This window comes from Laccaria bicolor, genomic scaffold (assembly GCF_000143565.1).
Source record: "Laccaria bicolor S238N-H82 LACBIscaffold_7 genomic scaffold, whole genome shotgun sequence".
Lineage (NCBI taxonomy): Eukaryota > Fungi > Basidiomycota > Agaricomycetes > Agaricales > Hydnangiaceae > Laccaria > Laccaria bicolor.
The window spans coordinates 92,727-111,796 of record NW_001889878.1 but is presented as its reverse complement, the minus strand read 5'-3'; the positions used below and the strand labels follow the sequence as shown (position 1 = coordinate 111,796).

The window sequence follows — 19,070 nt, the reverse complement described above, 5'->3', positions numbered from 1 at the left end:
CCCCCCCCTGTAACATAGAATGTAGTAAAATTAATTTATGTAGTTATTAAATATACTTCAATTTTCTTCTTTTTTGAAATCTAAGTGTCTTCAAGCTTAAGGTCTGGCAGTCCAGTCCAGTCCAGTTTTGTGTTGGGAAAGTCCAGTGGAGTCCAGTTTGTCCAGTCCAGTCCAGTCCAGTCCAGTTTTGTGTTGGGAGTCCAGTAGAGTCCAGTTTTGTGAATATTGTTATAATGGTCCAGTATGTAGTGGAGTCCAGTGGAGTCCAGTGGAGTCCATGTAGATTATGTGGGAGATGGTAAAGTATTGCACACTGTGTGCCGTGGCATGTTTGTTGGTACCTTCGCCTAAAGGAAGTTGGGGACAGCAAAATTGCTATCTGTATGCAATGTATCGCTGAACTCTGTCAAGGCAACACTTGAAATTACAGCAGACAAAGCTTTTCTAAATGCTGTTAAAGTGGGGTACGCAGATGGTGCTTGGTGTAAAACCTTACCATCAGCAGCATCCAGCATATCAGGTTTCGTTCTGCGCGATAATCTCTGGTATATCGGCGACAGACTGATCATTCCCCGAGCAGGAAATCTTTGAGAAACATTGTTTGCACTTGCTCATGAGGTTTTAGGGCATTTTGGTTTTCACAAAACCTACAGCTCACTGAGGAATGTGTACTACTGGCCCAATATGTGTCACAACCTCGAACAAGGTTACATGGCATCATGCCCTGAATGCCAGTGCAACAAATCATCAACAGCTAAACTGTATGGTCCACTGCACCCTCTCCCTATACCAGACCAACGGTGTGACTCTGTGATGATTAGTGTTTGAAAGTCCGGTCTGGTTCAGTCTTTTGATGCCCAGGGGCTTTAACTGTAACCGTAACCGGTCTACCCTTTTCCCAGAAGTCAAAAAGACCAGACTGGACCACAAAAGACTGTGGTCTTTTTGCAGTCTGCACCAGTTTTAACTGGTCTATGACCGGTCTTTAGGCTAATATTTTAAAATTATGAATCAGTAAATTTATTAACATGTCTACTGGCTTTAAAACGAGCCCAAGAACATTAAATTCAGTTAGGAATTGGTGTTTCTATAAAATAAATCTGGTACATCTACTATTTCCAAGAATATTTTACAATTTAATTCATATCTCTCTCGATTCTTTACCAAATTTTATGTTCTTGGGTGCGTTTTAAAGGGTATTTAAGGGGATACAAAAGACCGGTCCAAACCGGTCAAGACCGGTTCACGTTAACCGGTTTTTTTGCGGTCTTAACATCTCAAAAATAAAAGACCATAACTGCAGGTCTGGTCTTTTGCGGTCTTGGTCCGGTCTGGTTACGGTTTTTTTCCAGTCACGAGACTGGACTTCTAAACACTAGTGGTGATTGATTTTATTCACCCATTACCAGAAGACAATGGGAAAAACTGTATCGTCACATTCACTGATCACCTAGGGAGTGACATTCAGCTCATTCCCACTTGAACGGACATTACCACAGAAGCTTTGGCCTACATCTTCTTCGATAAGTGGTACTGCAAAAATGGCCTACCCACTGACATTGTTTCCGACAGGGACAAATTGTTCACATCTAGGTTTTGGAAAGCGCTACACAAGCTGACCAGCGTGAAGCTGAAACTGACAGCACAAGTGAAAGGACGAACAAGATGATCAATCAGGCATTGTGGTACCACGTCGAGCAAAACCAATTGGGATGGGCTCATGCTCTACCTAGAGTTAGATTCGACATGATGAATACAATTAACAAGTCAACAGGTTTCACACCTTTCCAACTCTGTTTCGGTCGAAGTCTGTGGGTTATTCCACTGTTGGTACCCACTAAATCATCAGCAACAGTTGCCGATATCGACATGTGGCATTGTCATTCGTCAACTGGAAACCGACATTTTCAAGGCACAGGATAACCTCCTGAAAGCTAAGATTTCACAATCAGTTCAAGCAAATAAACATCGTGTGCTGAAATTTCCATTCACCATAGGTTCTTGGGTCCGTCTCTCCACTCTCCACTGACTTCTTGAGTAGAAAGCCAAGCCAAGTCTTTTTTTCTTTTCTTGTCTGGCCTTGTTGTATAGCTGCATTAGAAAAAATATCCTCACTAATTCCAATATGATGAAAGAATGAAAATATTGCCAGGATAAGAATTGCATTCTCAGCTGCTCTAGCTCTGTCAAAATCAGAAGACTGAGCCCTCTGTTCTATTTCCTTGTACAATAATTCCCAAGTTCCATAGACAGTTCAATTATATTTAGATGCTCCTTTGAATTCTGGATGGGATAACAATGTTTTTCTCTGTTCAGAATATATTCCTAGATAGTCATTGATACTGATGGCCCCTGAACGAATAATGGCGCCAGCTTGATCAATAGCAAGAGGTACACAGAAAAGTTCTTTTACAATCTCAGAAGCTTTCTCATGGAGATCATCAGTCTGGGCTATATCCAAGCAGCTGGCCTTCAACAGTAGCAAGATAGCATCACTTTCTTCCATTTCCTTAACTTCTAGACAATTGGCTGGTGAAGTCAGACATTGCATGGCAGAGTTGCAACTAGTTATAAAGATATTTCCACCTAGTCCAGGTGGAAAATAATGTTCCAGCTCCTCTGGAGTCAATATATCAGCATTGTCAAAGACCATCAGATAATTATCTCTAAGAGCACCAATCCACAAGAGAGCAGATTCAAGAGAGCCATCCAGTGCAGAAGACTGAGCTCCAGGAAGGTTGCAAATCCCCTTTAGCCCCTGAGTGATGGTTGACATAGAGGATGCATCAATCCAGGAAACATGGAAAAAGCTGGAGAAGTCAAATTTCATTCAGTGCAAATTCAGTGACCAGGCTCAACAATTGTTAGGTCTCACTGATCAGACATTTCTTCAATGAACCGTAAGCAGATTTGAGTCTTTCCAATACCCCCCATCCCATGCAGGAGAAAATACTTTCTTGTCCAAAGTCTGTCACTGGGACTGGTGAAATGTTCCTTGAGTTTGGCAATAATGTCAGTGCAGCCTGTGAATCGAGTGCTCAAGTTCAGTTTAAGAGGAATTACTGCATCAGACGTTGTTGCATTGATAAGGTTGTAGTTTATCTGCAGAAGACCCATGGCAGTGAGTATGAAATGCATAGAAAGGCACCACAAGGCTTTAACACACACAGTATTAGCTGAAGTGTCGTATGTCTCCCCCCGTCTCACATGTGATGTGCTGGCAATCACTGGCACTCCAACTTAGGGCAATGTGCCATTGCCCTAAGTTGGCTTGAGAACGTGCTACTGCGCATTCTCGAGCACCTAACCTACCCTGGTCCCTAACTACTTAACCACCTAACCTGACTTAGGGCAATGGCACATTGCCCTAAGTCGGCTCAAGAGTGCGCTACCGCGCGTTCTCGAGCATGTAACCTACCCTAACTACCTAACCACCTAACCATCCAATAACCATCTAACCACATAACCATCTAACCTGACTGAGAACGTGCTACCGCGCGGGGAGAAAAATATCCCCAACCCTAACCACTAACCTAACCACCTAACCTAACCAAGAACGCACTACCGCGCAGGGAGAAAAATATCCCCATCCCTAACAGCTAACCTAACCTCCTAACCTAATGAACGCGCTACTGTGCAGAGAGAAAAATATTCTGTAAAGTAATTGTTTCATATGTAGAAAAAAAAATGGAGGAAGTAGAATCGAACGGCGAACACTTTGGTAAGCATGAGGAAACCTGCATAAAGAACCACTACACCAAACTGGCATATATTTATATCATTCCTCATGCACTATATCCTCCCCCAAATGATCAACTTTCCTTATAAGGAAAGTGAGACGGGGGGAGAGCTGTGACAGTTTATTAGCTGTGTTGAAGGTACTGCCGCTCACTGCAACGTTCTGAGCACCTTGAAAAATGGTCGGTCCACTCATGTTGAAGCACAAGAGATGGTAGAAATGTGGAAGGAGGAAGAAAGAGATAAATGGGTGACAGCAGGAGACAAGCAGGAGACCCCTCACGCAGCAAGGCTGTGAATGATTGACACTTTGGCATATTTCCCAACTTGCCAAGTACATTTTGCCGGAAATCCGTTCCCTCGGCTGGCACTTCGACAACCACACTGTCCACCAGCAGGAGTGTCCCTACACATGCAAATTCGAGCTCAAACCATCCTGCCAGTATGTCTCATTTCTTTCACAATCAAATTGCCCTCATGACCACCTTACGGCGTGCAGTTGCTTTCATCAATTCCTCCACCAACCCCCAGAACCTGGCTGCCCATTCCGAAATCTCCTTGCCTAGCTTCTGGCGAGACTTCAACTTCCAAATGGACCAGCTACTTTGCAGCTGTTTGAACCACAAATAACCCCAAAGCTCAACCAACCGCCATCAGAACAGAGAAATACTCACAAGGAAAGTTCAACCCTTGAGTTGCGGATCTCGCACCAATGATGGATCCTGCCAGGTTTGTTTTGTCTTACCTTCTCCATACACTGCATCTAATGAAGCTATGCACCTAGACTGGCCACCCAACCTGTCAACTTGTACATCAGGCCTTCCTGGATGCTACGTCACACAGGCTGCAATGGTCTGTTCTCCCCTCCCAAAATATCACACATTCATTCAACTTATGCTTTTTAACAGGGCTGGGGTGTTCGCACCATCACCCTTGTTGACTCCTGCCTCCTGTGTCTCATTCTGCAGCCCTGTCTGACAAACTTTCTCTGAATTGGAGGATTGCGTAGACGAAGGCGAACTCAACCGAATGCGCAGCTGCTACAATGACGAAGATATACCCTGGAATCATACATCTTTTCCACTCACCAATAAGGTCATATATTCAGAACCTCAATGTCTCAAAACCACCTCACAGCACACAACCACCTTCATCTACCCCTCTGCCTATTGCCCCAAATTCCGGCCGGCCACTCCTCAACCTCCTTGCATACCCTTGCTCCATATCAAGTCTTTCTCCACGTTCTCTGCTGGCATGATTTGGAACTCCCAATTTCCGAATAGAAGAGCTGTTTCAAGCATCGTAAACAATCAACCAAGCTTCACTGTCGGATGGGTTAAGAATCTTCGAGAAAAAATCGGCCCCCGGGTTGCGGATCTTAAACCTTTGATGGATCCCATCATGTATGTTCTCAGTCCTTTTTCTATCTTTGTGTGAGACATCTACTGAATGCGCCCACTTCAGATTGGTAGGTCAGTTGTTGACCGGAACCTCAAGCTCCCAACCTTGACCTCAAGAAGGTCTCTGCCACACAAAGTGCCTTCTCCTCAGTGCTGGCATGCTAATGCTACATCGTCCCAGTCTCAATGGTCTGTTTTTCTCCTCACCTTCTCACATTACTAACCTCCTTTTACAGGGCTGGGGCATCCACCCCATAATGATGAACCCCTCTTTGAATTGGAAGATTAATTGGATGGAGGGGAACATAAAGCTGAATGGGCATCTACCAACAAAGATATGTATACCTCGGAATTGTGCATCATTTCTCTATCTTCTTCAATTATTATCTTACAGCTCAAATAGTTATTACATATAGAACGAAACACAAGACACTCTCCACAGTCAAGGGGAGGTTGATGGTTGTCTACATACAGTCCTTGAGGTTACAAAGGGGGAGGTCAGTCCATCATCCTTCTTACTCCTTTACCTGAACCAACCACATGAACACCGGGTAGTCTTGCACTACACATGGTGCCTGTGTATCTTCTATGCCTAAAGATGCACAGCCTGCCCATTTTGGGGCAACAACACCATAGCTCCCTCCAATGTATGTACCCATTCCAACTCAACTCCCACTCAAGCTAATATAGCTTCAATTCCTGACAGGCTGAACCATTGATGATATGTGTACCATCACCTAAACAGGCTTCACACCCATCTCAGCCACCATTGGGGTTGAGCAGCTCGCTTCCATCTTCAAGCATCCTCAAGTACGTACACTTTCCCCTCCTCTTTCCTTCACTCCTTCCATTCCATAACCCTAACATATGTTATCTTTCACCTGTAGAATCCATGCACCTGCCCCACCTCCACATTCCCAATCCCACGCTGAACTCAGCGCGAGCATTCTCGGTCTCGTACCACACCAACTCTGTGGCTTCCTTGCCCAGTTTCGCAATTCACTGCCTACCGGGCCTGCGAATGATAAATGCACCGGGTGCAGTGAAATTGCACTTCTGACTTCTCACCCTTTTCATCTCGACACGCATGACCCCCCCCTCGCCCAGTAGCTGATCCAAGCATACGGTAAAGAGGCCCTGACATCCTCCTCGGGGCATTGAAAGACCAGAAACACTTGAAACACCGTCGGGGCTGGATAAGCTGTTTGAGGAGGGCAAGGCAATGCAGAGGCTTCGTTAGAAAGAGGAGGGAGGGTAAGGATGATTTTTGATATGAACAAGACAGTTGACGAGACACGTGTGGATGCAAAGAGCCTGAATGGAAAGTAACAGCAGTTTGTTGTATTTCCATAACAGCAGAATCAAAATATTCGTGAACTGCTAAGACGTGGGGTTTTACTGTCAACTGCAGGTCTGCAACTGACCAAATGCGCTCAGCCATTGCGCACCAAACTGTCAATCATTCACAGCCTTCCAGTGTTGGTGCCTCCTGGCATCACCTTGTTATTCTCTTTCTTCTTCCTTCCACACTCACACCATTCTCGCCCTTCAACATGAGTGGAACAACCCTTTTCGAGGGTGCTAAGAATGTAGGAGTGACTCGCGGCACAGTCACAGCAGCTAAAACTGTGTGTTGGGGGCACCATTTTTGGTATTTGAAGCTGAATCATCTGGAGATAAACTACAACATTATGATGTCCGATGCAGTGATCCATCTCAAGCCGAACTCAAGCACTTGATCCACCAGAAAGTCTGTGGTTCGGCAAGTACAGCAATATTGTATGGTGGTTTGTACGTTGGGTACTTCCGCCACACAGGAGAGCATGAATTCCTACCATTCATCCCAACGCGATCACGGGTCCTGTCCCAGCTCACCACTCGTTGCTGTTTCCCCCTGCAACCCAACCCTGGACCACAACGAGAACAAGTGCAAAGAATGTGGTCACCCTGTGCACATTCCTTTTGCTGGTCCTTGCAGCAAATTCTCTGGACACTTTTATCTTCTGGTATATGCTCTATACGATGCAGAAGTGTTGCGTTCTAACGGATATTAGTGTGTTCGCAGGGATCAACACCATAGTAATAACAAATGGTGGCATTTCTTTGACAGGCTGCCCACCGACTACCCTCTCAACGATTTTCTTTGCCAACTCATCAAGAGGACACCTTCAACATTCCCACCTTGCCACCACCCACTTCCCCCAATCTTGCACCATTGATTTTAGCTTGATTTTAGCCCTAGTGTACTACATAAATGATCAAGGGGGCCCCGGGATGTCGACCCGTGACCCAAGGTAGGTGGGGGGGGGGACCTCTGGCAGGCCTTAAAAAAATTTAGTATATAAGCCTCAAAAATCTATATTTGGGGCCCTGTAGCAACGCTAGATGCATCAGCGGCACCTCCAATGCAGCCAAACAATTAATAACTTACAATGGAAGTCAGTGTGTAGGGGAAATGAAAAATCTGTTGTCCCTCCCACTTTTCTTGCTCAGCTCGGACTTGCATGGCAAAAATAAATGTGAAAAAGCTGGATTTGTACACCTGAAAAGGGAGCAGTGATTCATTTTAAGGTTCATGTGTTCACGGCCCACCAGCCAGAAATTTCTTCAAAGGAGTGGTGGGAAAAACATACCCTTTTTGGACGAAAACATACCTTATTTAGAAGGAGCGATGGGGGGACGTCACGGACAGCTTACAAAAAAAAAAATCTGTGTTGTTTCTGAAATCCCTGGGCCCCCTTGTAAATGATGGGGGATGTGACAGGGCCCTATATGCTTGGAAATAATTAGTTATTCCTCCGAATTTAAGATCTCTTAGATTCGTTGGAGATGGCCTGAGTGACGCGAGGGAAAGGGTATGAACGCGAAAGCACCCTTGCAACACCCTCGTGGATCGATGAATGTCCTACAAACTTCCGAAGCCCTTGTCAAACATGGCCAAACAACCGCCTCAAGGAGCAAACCCACCTTTACCCAAACTAATCACACCAAGACTAGATAGTTATCTACTCTCACCTCAAACGAGGGACAATCGGGCAGTGAAGCAAAGTGTTGGACAGATTCCCTGACAAATTTATCACTTTTGCACCTTGTATGTAATTAGGTCAGATAAATGCGACAATTTTTATTTTGACAGTATATTTGCCAATTGTTCAAGGGGGTTGACACAATAAAAACAATTAATATGCTTATTGTTTAAATTTGTCCACAACTCTGTTCCCTAGGCGAAGCTTTTGTTAAAAATTAAAGTTTTGCCTCATGCCGAAGAGACAAACTGAATTGTTCCTGAAATCCATTCCATTGACAAATTTTAATTCTTAACAGCCTTTTGTCCTCTGGATGTACCTTACAACACATTTTTAAAATAGTAACAACAATTTTTTTACATTTGGACGTCGCCTTCGCACAATAGGCAAACACACTATCAAAATAAAAAAATTCCCATAGGTCTGTTTTAATTACATAACAGGTGCAAAAATGATTAATTTGTCCTAGAATCTGTCAAAAACTTCGCTTAACTGCCCGATCATCCTTTGTTTAAGGTGTCTGCCCTAGGTTTCGATACCTTCCTCATCATGCGGCATAGCACCTGCATATCTTTTACAGCTAAAGGTGCACAGCCAGCCCGTTTAGGACGGTAACAATGCCATAGCTCCCTCCAACGTAGTTACCGATGACATGTGTACCGTTACCTCACCAGGCTTCGCATCCATCGCAGCTGCCATGGCCGTTGAGCAGCTCACGTCCGTCTTGCAGCATCCTCAAGGGTGCGCACACTTTCTACTCCTCTTTCCTTGCCTCCTTCATTTCCATAACCCTAGTTTTCATCTCTAGAGTCATATCTCCCATTCTATGCCGAACAAAATGGGGTTTTGTACCACACCTACTTTGCGGTTTCCTCGCCCAGTTCCGCCATTCACCGCTTACGGGGCCTGGGTGTGATAGATATACTGGGCGCACCAAAATTGTACGCCGTTCTTGTATACCTTTGCACCCCAACGCACATCCTTGCGATTCAAGCTTAAGACATGCTTCTGAAGCCATCCAACAATCAGAAATATTTCGAAACGCTGGTGGGGCTGGATAACCTGTTTGAGGAGGGTGAGGCCATGCTGGAGAATGTTGATTGGGAAGGGGGGAGAGGGCAAGGATGATTTTTGATATGGACAAGAAAGTTGCGGGACTCGTGTGGATGCAAGGAGCCTAACAGGAAAGTAACAGCATTTTGTTGTATTTCCATGACATCAGAAGCAACTACAATACGCGCCAAATTGTCAATCATTCACAGCTTTCCAGCGTTGGCACCTCCTGGCGTCACCTCTTTATTCTCTTTCTTCCCCCTTCCACATTCATACCATTCTCGCCCTTCAACATGAGCGGACCAACCCTTTTGGAGCATGCTCAGAACGTAGGAGTGAGCGGCACAATCACAGCAGCTAACATCGTGCGTGAAAAGCCTGGGGGTGCCTTTCCTCAGATGTATTTTTGAGCTGACTGCCGTGAATCGCCTGCAGATAATTCACAATCATGGCAACATCACAATTTCCGATGCATTGATCCCTCTCAAGCTGAACTCAAGCACTCGATTCAGCAGAAAGTCTGTGGTACGGCTATCCCGTACGTCGGTTTCCACGTCGGGTAATTCTCTGTAATTCTGCCACAGCAGAGCGTAAATTCTTACGCTCTTATGCATTCAGCCCAACCCAATCACAGGTCCTGTCCCGGCTCGCGCTTCCCAACGGCAACTCTGGACCACAACGGGAACAAGTGTGAAGAATGTGGTCTTCCTGTGGAGCTTTGTCTTGCCGGGCCTCGCAGCAAAATCTCTGGACAGCTTTATTTTTTGGTATGTGCTCTGCACAATGCAGAAGTGTTTCGTTCTAATGGATATTAGTGTGTTCGCAAGGATCAACACCATAGCGGTGACAAATGGTGGCAAATCTTTCAAGTACCCTCTCAATAAGTCAGGTTATTCCTCTGAATTCAAGATCCCTTAAATAAATTTGTGCACATAAGTATCGGCTTTTTATTACCAGGCGACGAACCCCTTTTGCCCTTTGTGTGGCACCAAACTCAGCCTTTTTTTCCGATTTTTCTTGGATTTTCCTGTGAATTGGATAGATGTCCAGCGTAAATTATTCACTGCTCTCGAACTGTACTATCATCTATGAACTCAATCTTTTAGCAAAATGTGAAAAAGGATATGGGTATGCCAACTTGAAGATCTCAGTATCATACCAACTCATAAATTGCATTGTAGATATGTACGTAAAAGAAAGGCAGGCACTTGTAGGGTGTGTCGCAAATCAATGACGGGGCAAAGCGAGAAGAAGCAGAGAAGGAAGGAGTGTTATACTACACGGATCGGTTGGTCAGTTAGTGCAAGGAGGGGAGGGATAGTCGGTTATCCGTTTTATTATCAACGCCCCTGGACGTCCTAAACCCTTCCCTCACGTGACAGGAACTTTGCACGAACACCAAGACCACTACGATGACCGTGTCACCCTTCACCAGCACACATGTCCCTACTCGCACAGCTTCGCGCTCAAAGCACCCCGTCTCCCTTCTTCCTCGTTCGCAAGGATGCGAGTACAACATCAATCGCATATACTAGAATCCAACGGAACGCTCTTCATGTTATACAACCCCAGTACACCTCATTTCTTCTCACGGTGAACTTCCTAACTCACTACCACCAACAGAACACCGTCGCTCTCATCGACCCCTCTGCCGACCCTCAGAACCCAAGCGGGCCAATCCGCAACCACCTCGCATCCTTCCATGCACTTTACCCTGCCAAGACCTCTATCCACGTTCTCGCTAGCGTGACTCCGAACCAACCTGCGAATGGACGAGCCGCTTTGGAGTGTCCAAGGTTGATCCATCGCCGTCGGATGGGAGAAATGCTTACAGGAGGAGCTTGGTCGCGTTGCGAATCTAGCGCATATGGTGGATCCTACCAGGCATGAATTTGTTTAGCTTAGTCTCTTTATACACTGAATCTGACGAATGTGCCAATCGCAGTTTGGCCGCCCAAGCTGTAGAAACTTCAAGCTCATGCGAAGGAGATTCCGAAGATTTCAGCGACGACATACCTCCTCCTTGGCGGGCGTGCTTGGATGCTACATCGTCGACTCCGCCACGCCGCATTCTTCAACTCCCTCCGACAACCCCTCTTTGAGTTTGAGCACTGCCTAGCATATAGCAAACCCAAAGCCGAAGACGCAGCTGCTGGATTGAAAAAGATATACCCCCACAATTGTACGTTGTTTCCTCGCCTTCTCTCAACATCCCGTCATAAAAACACGATGATCTATTCAGAACCTTAGTTTGGCAACTCTTTCGCATCAACTTTCCCACTTACGACCACGGCACAGCACATCATCGACCTCTCCACCAATCCCCCAATCAATCCCGGCTGGCCTCTCCCCAACCTTCACGCATGCCCTTGTTTCCTGCATTCCAATCCAGGCCGTCGTCCACGTTCTGCTGGTGCGATTTCGAACTTTCAATTGCCGAATGGAAGAACCGCTTTGGAGTCGTTCAAGTTAAAGATGACATCGTAGAAGGTCGACCAAGCGCCGTCGGGATGGGATCAGAACCTACGATGAAAGCTCGATTGCTGTGTTGCGGATTTTGCGCCTTTGATAGATCTTGCCCCGTACGTTCTCACTCCTTTTTCTTTCTTCAGAATGCATCTAATGGATGCACCCATCTCAGGTTGGCCGTTGACCTCAACCTCAACCTCATGCGTTGGAGAGTCTACACCCAACCTCGGCCTTAAGAGGGTCTCCACCATACAAAGTGCCTTCTAGCATGCTGAGATGCTGAACCTTGATGGTCCGTCTTTCACCTCAAAATTTGTTACTACTTACCTTTTTTTACAGGGCTTTCCACTCCACCACGACAACCCCTCTTTAAATCTGAAGATTTTTTGGATGGAGGGACACATGGAGCTGAACGCACAACTGCGAATGTGTGCGTCATTTCTTCCTTCTTCCATGATCATTCTATATTGTTGTTACGTATAGAACGCAACACAAGACACACTCAGACCGACAACAAGCCATGCTATTATCCCACCCACCGCCGCATGTCTCACAAGCGCCAAAGCCGCCGCAGACGCTGAACGACTCTGTGACGACGACAACGCCGTGTTTCTGCTCATGGATTCGAGAGAGAGTTGATGGATGCCCACAGTCCTCAGAGCTGCAAAGGGAAAGGTTAGTTCATCGCCCTTCCTACTTCATTCCATAGACTAAGCAGACCAACTCAAGATCGTCCAGAACTCTGCACTAGGTTGAACACTTTTTTCGTTATGCTGCACGGCGTCCGTATATCTTCCATGCCTGAAGATTAGCCAATCTATGATCTTATCCCCGCAACGACATCGTAGCTCCCTCCAACGTACGTCCCCATTCCGACTCATATATTCTACTACACAGCTAATACGCCCTAAATCCCTGACGGATCGAACACTCCACCAGATGTACCCGACCAAGCCTCGCACCTACTGCAGCAATCACGGCTGTCGAGCTGCTCGCGTCCGTCTTGCAGCACCTCCAATGGTACGTGCACCTGCCCTTTCCCACTGCCTTCACATCTTTCTTATATTACATGATCTGATCAACATAATCCCCATCTAGAATCCACGCACCTGCCCGACCTCTAAATCAAGAATGTGCCCAACTCGCAATCTTATGCCGAGCACGACGGGAGCGTTCTCGGTCTCGCATCGAATCAAGTCAGCCGCTTCCTTGCCCAGTTCCGCAGTCCACCTCTTGCAGGGGCTGCGAATGATAAGTGCACCAGGTGTGAGACGGTACTTCTTTCTTCTCCCATCTCGGCATACGTAGTAACTCACGCCTCTCTCTTGATGTGATCCAATAACAGAGAGAGGACTTCGACATGCTCCTCAAGGCTTTCTGACTGGAAGTACTCGGAAACGTCGACGGGGTTGGATGAGTTGATTGAGGAATGTGAGGCCGTGCTGGTGAGGGTTGATTGGGAAGAGGGGGCAAGGGCGATGACGTGCAGGAGAAAGTGCTTAACGAGACGTGTGGATGTAATGATGAAAGGAATGTATGCATGCTCATTTTCTTGTTTCTAGGAAAGCGGAATATGCGTGAACCAGGGTAAGGCAACCGGTTACGTCATTTGCGATATGCTCTGCACAGGTGACCAGACACGCTCGGCAAGTCGCGCCAAACTGTCAATCATACACAGCCTCCATACGTTGGGGGTCTCCTGTCGTCACCTTCTTATCTCTTTCCCATTGCTACCATCTCTCGTGCTTCAACATGAGACGACCAACCATATTTCAGAGCGCACGCAATGTTGTTGTGAGCGGCGGCACCTTCAATGCAGCTAACACCGTATGTGAAAGCCTCGTGATACCTTTTTTACGCATTTACATAATACTGCCGTGGGCCTTATACAGATATATTACAACGTTGTACCTGCAACGACGTCTGACGCAGTGATCCCTCTGAAGCCGAACTCAAGCACTCGATTCACAGGCCGCGCTGACATTATCGCCAAACTCAGGGAACATTTTACCACTCCCACTGACGGACTCTGGAAAAGAAAGTATTTTCTCCTGCATGGGATGGGGGGTATCGGAAAGACTCAAATCTGCCTACGGTTCATTGAAGAAATGTCTGATCAGTAAGTGCCCCAACATATTTTGACCCTCATTGTTGAATGAATCCAGCTTTTCTCATGTTTTTTGGATTGATGCATCGTCAACTTCAACCACCACTCAGGGGCTAAAGGGGATTTGCAACCTTCCTGAAGCTCAGTCTTCTGCACTGGATGGCTCACTTGAATCTGCTCTCTTGTGGATTGGTGCTCTTAGAGATAATTATCTGATGGTCTTTGACAATGCTGATATATTGACTCCAGAGGAGCTGGAGCAGTATTTTCCATCTGGGCTAGGTGGAAATATTTTCATAACTAGTCGCAATTCTGCCATGCAATGTCTGACTTCACCAGCCAATTGTCTTGAGGTTAAAGAAATGGCAGAAAGTGATGCTATCTTGCTACTTTTGAAGGCCAGCTGCTTGGATACACCCCAGACTGATGATCTCAATGAGAAAGCTTCTGAGATTGTAAAAGAACTCTTCTGTGTCCCTCTGGCTATTGACCAGGCTGGTGCCATGATTCATTCAGGGGCCATCAACATTACAGATTATCTGGGGATATATTCTCAACAACGCAGGACATTGTTATCTCATCCAGAATTCAAAGGGGCATCTAAATATAATCGAAGTGTCTATGGATCATGGGAATTGCTCTACAAGGAAATACAACAGAGAACTCAGTCTGATAATCTCCATACAGCTAGAGCAGCTAAAAATGCAATTCTTATCCTGGCAACATTTTCATTCTTCCATCATGATGGTATCAGTGAAGATATTTTCTTGAATGCAGCTATACAAAAAGACCATAATAAAAGATGGCTTGGCTTTCTACTCCAAAAGTTTACCTTACCACTTGCAAGTTCAAAACTGGATGACAGACTGCTCCCTCTCACTAGTGCTGGTGCCTGGAATAAATTTATATTTAAGGAAGGGATTCAATTACTACTCTCTTTTTGTTTCATCAGATTAGGTTCACAGAATGGCGAGTATGCTGTGCACCCACTAATCCATGCATGGTATAGGGACAGAATGACTTCAAAAGAAAGGGAAGAATTCTGTTCAATGGCATATGTCATGTTGGCTTGCTCTCTACATAAGAACTTTGACCAACAACCATATTCATTCAGAAGAGGATTGGTGACACATGTTAAGGCAAATATTCAGCATTCTAGAATATGAAAGGAAGAGGTGGTGAACAATTACTTTGATGATGCTTGTGAAAAGTTTGTCTGGATTTTAAAAGAACAAGGCTATCTTAAAGAAGCGGAAATTCTAGCAATCAAGGTTGTGGATGTCAGGAGAAAGACACTTGGAAAAAATCGACCAAGGACCATGAGGGCTGTAGAGCACCTCTCCACAATATATAGAGATCTGGGAAAGTATGCAGAGGCTGCAAAACTGCAGAAACAATGTTTGGATACAAGAATCAGACTGCTTGGAGAGGATCACCCACACACAATTATAGCAATGGCTGGTTTAGGTCATACATATGAGAGCATGGGAAGATATACAGATGCAGAGGAGCTGAGACCAAAGTCTTGGATGCAAGCATAAAAATTCTTGGAAAAGATCACCCCCATACAACTATTGCAATGGGAAACCTTGCTGTAACATACAGGGATCTGGGAAAGTATATGGAGGCAGAAAAGCTGCAGAAACAATGTCTGGATACAAGAATCAGACTGCTTGGAGAGGAACACCCACACACAATTACAGCAATGGCTGGTTTAGGTCATACATATGAGAATATGGGAAGATATAAAGAGGCAGAGGAGCTGGAGACCAAAGTCTTGAATGCACGCATAAAAATTCTTGGAAAAGATCACCCCCATACAACTACTGCAATGGGAAACCTTGCTGTAACATACAGGGATCTTGGAAAGTATATGGAGGCAGAAAAGCTGCTGAAACAGTGTCTGGATGCAAGAATCACAGTACTTGGAGAGGAACACCCACAAACACTCTTAACAATGGAAGACCTGGCCCTTTCATATAAACATCTAAAAAGATATGAAGAAGCAGAGCAGCGGGAGATCCAGGTTTTGAATGTAAGGGCTAAAATATTTGGAGAGACACACAAGTTTACAATTCAAGCCATGAAGCATCTTGCAGTGACATATAGGTATCTGGGAAAGGATGCAGATGCAGAAGTGCTAGAGATGTGGGTTCAAGCAGTTGAGACAGGTATGTAAGATTTGCATTCTCTTTACCCCACATTTTTATTTAACTGCACAGAGGTAGTTTGATTTCTTTCAATTTCGTGCCCATATTTGATACTCCAATAACTACTGATTTGAAGTACAAAGTCTCGAACATTTGGTACATCTTTTTGATATCCTTACATGCAGACTACAGTTTTTTTTCTCTGATTTTTCTGTGAATGAGGTAGAACTTTTGTACCATGTAAATCAGTCAATGTTGACTAGCTCTTGAATTTCCCATATGCACCATGCACTCAATTTTCTAGCAAAATGTCAAACTGTAAGTCTCCACCAAACTACCAAGATCTCAGAATGAGTAACAGTTTCATACCAACTCATAAATTGCATTGTAGATATGTACGTAAAGGAAGGACAGGCACTTGTAGTGTGAGTATGTATGTAGGTAAATAGATAGTATACGATAATATAGCAGTGTAGGTGTCGCGTGTCGGAGGTATAGAGGTGGTGAGGTGGTATCGCAAATCAATGACGGGGCAAAGCGAGAGAAGCAGAGAAGGAAGGAGTGTTATACTACACGGATCGGTTGGTCAGTTAGTGCAAGGGGGGGAGGGGGGATAGTCGGTTATGTGCAAAAAGGGAAGGAACAAATCGAGACGGGGCAATGCGGCGGGGCAGGTGGAAATCGGACAAGTGCAGCGCGAATGAGATCTGCACAAGAAAAGGAGAGAGAACAGCAAGAGGGCAAGCACGACGACCAGAGGAACTCCCAACATCAAAAGGGGAGCCCTTTTGTCCAGCTGGTCGGTCATCATGAGTCATCTCTCCCCGGCCTTTCTCAGCTCCTTGTCCAGGGTAGTAGCGCCTCGGCTTCGTGGCTTGACCGGATCACCCCCTCCAAATACATCATCACCATTCCCTCCCTTAGCCTTCGCCTTCCCCTTTGCTGCGGTTCTCCTCTTGTGCGCCTCCGGAAACAGGAGCTTTGGCGGGCAACTTGGGTCAGGGGAAAAGGCCGGGTGCTCGACGGGGAGCTTAGACCCTCGAGGGGGCGAGATGGGTCGGTTCGTAATCGGGTTGTACAACGGGTTGTGGAACTCCCTACGCATACCTCGACTACACACGTATCATTATTGTCAGCCGTCAATCCGTAAAAAGATAGTAAAAAACTGACAAAACGTAAGCGACAGTCGGTTTCTCTTGATACGGCGTTTTTGGGCTCTGGTTTGGGCTCTCTTCGCTGTCCGACTCCGGGACGGCATCAAGCGGTGAGGCGAGGAACGGGTTCTGCGGAGAGTCTCGGAGCACGCTCGTCGTTCGCCTCTGCGACTTTCGTTTCGGAGTGACAGGGGGCGAAGCGGTCGACGGAGCACGGGCGAATCGTGGGGAGGTCCTAAGTGGCGTAGTAGGTGGGTTGTTGGTAGGTGACACCACCATGGGCTTGCGATGCGACGGGGGTGGTGAAACGGGCTGCAGCTGCTGGGCTTGAGCTTGACGACGGCGATAGATCAACGGCGCCTGCGTAGACGGATCAACCGCCTTCGAGTTGGACGATCCAAACGCCCTCTTGCTCCTCGTCGTCAACCCACCCGTACCCAACCAAAACGCATCCTCCCCCTCCTGGGTGGCTTCCCCCGTTCGTCGTTTCTTGTGAACCGAAACAGCCAACTCCTCCTCGTCACTCAACAGTACTACCTGGTCATCGCTGTCGCTATCGCACGACCCCCTCGATCTGCCCCTCCCGCGCTTGCTGTGGGTGCGAGGGGGCGTGGGGAGTGACGCTGTCGATGCGGAACGTTTCAGGACACGTCGAATGGGTGGCAACGTTGCGTCGGGTGGCATTTCTGGGTGTTCGTTGTGGTTAGAAAATTGTTTTTTTGGGTTGTGGTGGTTGTAGAAAGAAGGGTGGCGCGATAAAAAGAGGGCAAAAATGTGAACGTCCAAGCAACACGAGGAACAATGGGGGCGGGTTATAATAGCTGCAAATAACCACACACACAGCCACTCACTCCATGTCCACCAACTGCAAAGTTCGCTGAGTGAGTTCTTTACCCCATGCTCGTGGTTGTAGCTAACACGCGCGACTAGTAGATGCGGCAAACATGGGAATAAAGGCCGTGCCATCCAATGACAGTTCTTTATGGGACTAGCAGTTTGCCGGTTTTTTTTTTCTTTTCGAAAAGACAGTTATGTGTTATGGACGTCATATCCACGGAAAAAAGCATCTCGTCAATTTCTCCAACGACTCTGTGGCCGCTGGACGAAAGTTAGGTTATTTATCCTTCTGACGCATTTGAGCACGCGACGGATTTTAGTATTTTCAACAATACCTGACATGCGGGCCCATTCTTCGCAATCGCATACCCAGACTTGAAGTCCATTGGCAATGCCCACATTCCACCTACTCTGTAAGCACCTCGTCGTAAAATCGAACATCTTGTGCAAGCTGCACTCCACTACCTCAAAATCTCCTCCCAGTATTGGGATCATCTTGCCGTGTCAGCGAGCTACTTCAACAGCACCGTTCACCCCTCACTCTGCAATCATTCTCAAGAATTGCGAAACCTTCGTGGATGAGGTTCTGAAATCCCTCGAGGACGTGTCTGTTACGTCCGTTCTTTCAAGCCATTCACGTAATACGATTACACACTGAAGCATTTTACAGATGCTTGTCCCCCCTTCCTGTCGATATAACTAGCTGGCGCCAGCCTTAAGATCAAACTCTTTCCGCCAGTCCTTTGTCGGAGTCAGGACACAGGCTATTGATCTACAAACACCTCCCTTTAGAGAAAGAAACATCAAAACGTTCAGCAAATGACACACGATACAAAATCCTTGACAACACATCCAAGGCGACGGGCACCAGTCGCCCGGCGAAAGGCATGCCTTCCCAGGGGGTTTGAGTGCTGCACTGCGGCCAGCGTCATTGGCACTGGGCGAGGCACCTGCCTTGGCAAGGAGGGCTCGATCGGCCCAGACGAAGGCGGCAGAAACTGAGGACTCTGTGAGGGATGGCGCGGCGAATGCCAGACTGGCCACTACAAGGAAAAAAACAAGTGAAGAGGTGAGCTTGTGCATCTTATGCCTTTGTGTTGCTGCAGCAGTTGATAATAGAGAGGGACAGTGATGAC

The 19,070-nt window shown here is 46.4% G+C and overlaps 8 protein-coding genes across 8 annotated transcripts; 7 read left to right on the top strand and 1 right to left on the bottom strand.

Moving 5' to 3' along the window:
* Window positions 1-4,150: 4,150 nt before the first annotated feature.
* On the top strand, window positions 4,151-4,357 carry LACBIDRAFT_316914 (uncharacterized protein; the record flags this gene model as incomplete). Its single annotated transcript, XM_001878895.1, has 2 exons — window positions 4,151-4,180; window positions 4,238-4,357. 2 exons carry the CDS (start codon window positions 4,151-4,153, stop codon window positions 4,355-4,357), a joined length of 150 nt encoding a protein of 49 aa, XP_001878930.1.
* Window positions 4,358-4,992: 635 nt separating this feature from the next.
* Window positions 4,993-5,248, top strand: LACBIDRAFT_316913 (uncharacterized protein; the record flags this gene model as incomplete). Its single annotated transcript, XM_001878894.1, has 2 exons — window positions 4,993-5,141; window positions 5,203-5,248. The coding sequence occupies 2 exons, from the start codon at window positions 4,993-4,995 to the stop codon at window positions 5,246-5,248; spliced, it is 195 nt and encodes a 64-aa protein (XP_001878929.1).
* A 3,568-nt stretch (window positions 5,249-8,816) lies between these two features.
* LACBIDRAFT_316912 (uncharacterized protein) lies at window positions 8,817-9,225 on the top strand (the record flags this gene model as incomplete). Its single annotated transcript, XM_001878893.1, has 2 exons — window positions 8,817-8,905; window positions 8,973-9,225. The coding sequence occupies 2 exons, from the start codon at window positions 8,817-8,819 to the stop codon at window positions 9,223-9,225; spliced, it is 342 nt and encodes a 113-aa protein (XP_001878928.1).
* A 600-nt stretch (window positions 9,226-9,825) lies between these two features.
* On the top strand, window positions 9,826-10,101 carry LACBIDRAFT_316911 (uncharacterized protein; the record flags this gene model as incomplete). Its single annotated transcript, XM_001878892.1, has 2 exons — window positions 9,826-9,984; window positions 10,033-10,101. 2 exons carry the CDS (start codon window positions 9,826-9,828, stop codon window positions 10,099-10,101), a joined length of 228 nt encoding a protein of 75 aa, XP_001878927.1.
* A 556-nt stretch (window positions 10,102-10,657) lies between these two features.
* LACBIDRAFT_316910 (uncharacterized protein) lies at window positions 10,658-11,870 on the top strand (the record flags this gene model as incomplete). The annotated part of the gene is made up of 4 exons (XM_001878891.1): window positions 10,658-11,101; window positions 11,183-11,399; window positions 11,468-11,799; window positions 11,859-11,870. 4 exons carry the CDS (start codon window positions 10,658-10,660, stop codon window positions 11,868-11,870), a joined length of 1,005 nt encoding a protein of 334 aa, XP_001878926.1.
* Window positions 11,871-11,962: 92 nt separating this feature from the next.
* On the top strand, window positions 11,963-12,325 carry LACBIDRAFT_316909 (uncharacterized protein; the record flags this gene model as incomplete). The annotated part of the gene is made up of 3 exons (XM_001878890.1): window positions 11,963-11,978; window positions 12,026-12,114; window positions 12,170-12,325. 3 exons carry the CDS (start codon window positions 11,963-11,965, stop codon window positions 12,323-12,325), a joined length of 261 nt encoding a protein of 86 aa, XP_001878925.1.
* Window positions 12,326-12,703: 378 nt separating this feature from the next.
* On the top strand, window positions 12,704-13,020 carry LACBIDRAFT_316908 (uncharacterized protein; the record flags this gene model as incomplete). The annotated part of the gene is made up of 2 exons (XM_001878889.1): window positions 12,704-12,706; window positions 12,817-13,020. The coding sequence occupies 2 exons, from the start codon at window positions 12,704-12,706 to the stop codon at window positions 13,018-13,020; spliced, it is 207 nt and encodes a 68-aa protein (XP_001878924.1).
* Window positions 13,021-16,385: 3,365 nt separating this feature from the next.
* On the bottom strand, window positions 16,386-17,781 carry LACBIDRAFT_293531 (uncharacterized protein; the record flags this gene model as incomplete). Its single annotated transcript, XM_001878652.1, has 2 exons — window positions 16,386-17,055; window positions 17,114-17,781. The coding sequence occupies 2 exons, from the start codon at window positions 17,779-17,781 to the stop codon at window positions 16,758-16,760; spliced, it is 966 nt and encodes a 321-aa protein (XP_001878687.1). The 3' UTR covers window positions 16,386-16,757.
* Window positions 17,782-19,070: the final 1,289 nt, after the last annotated feature.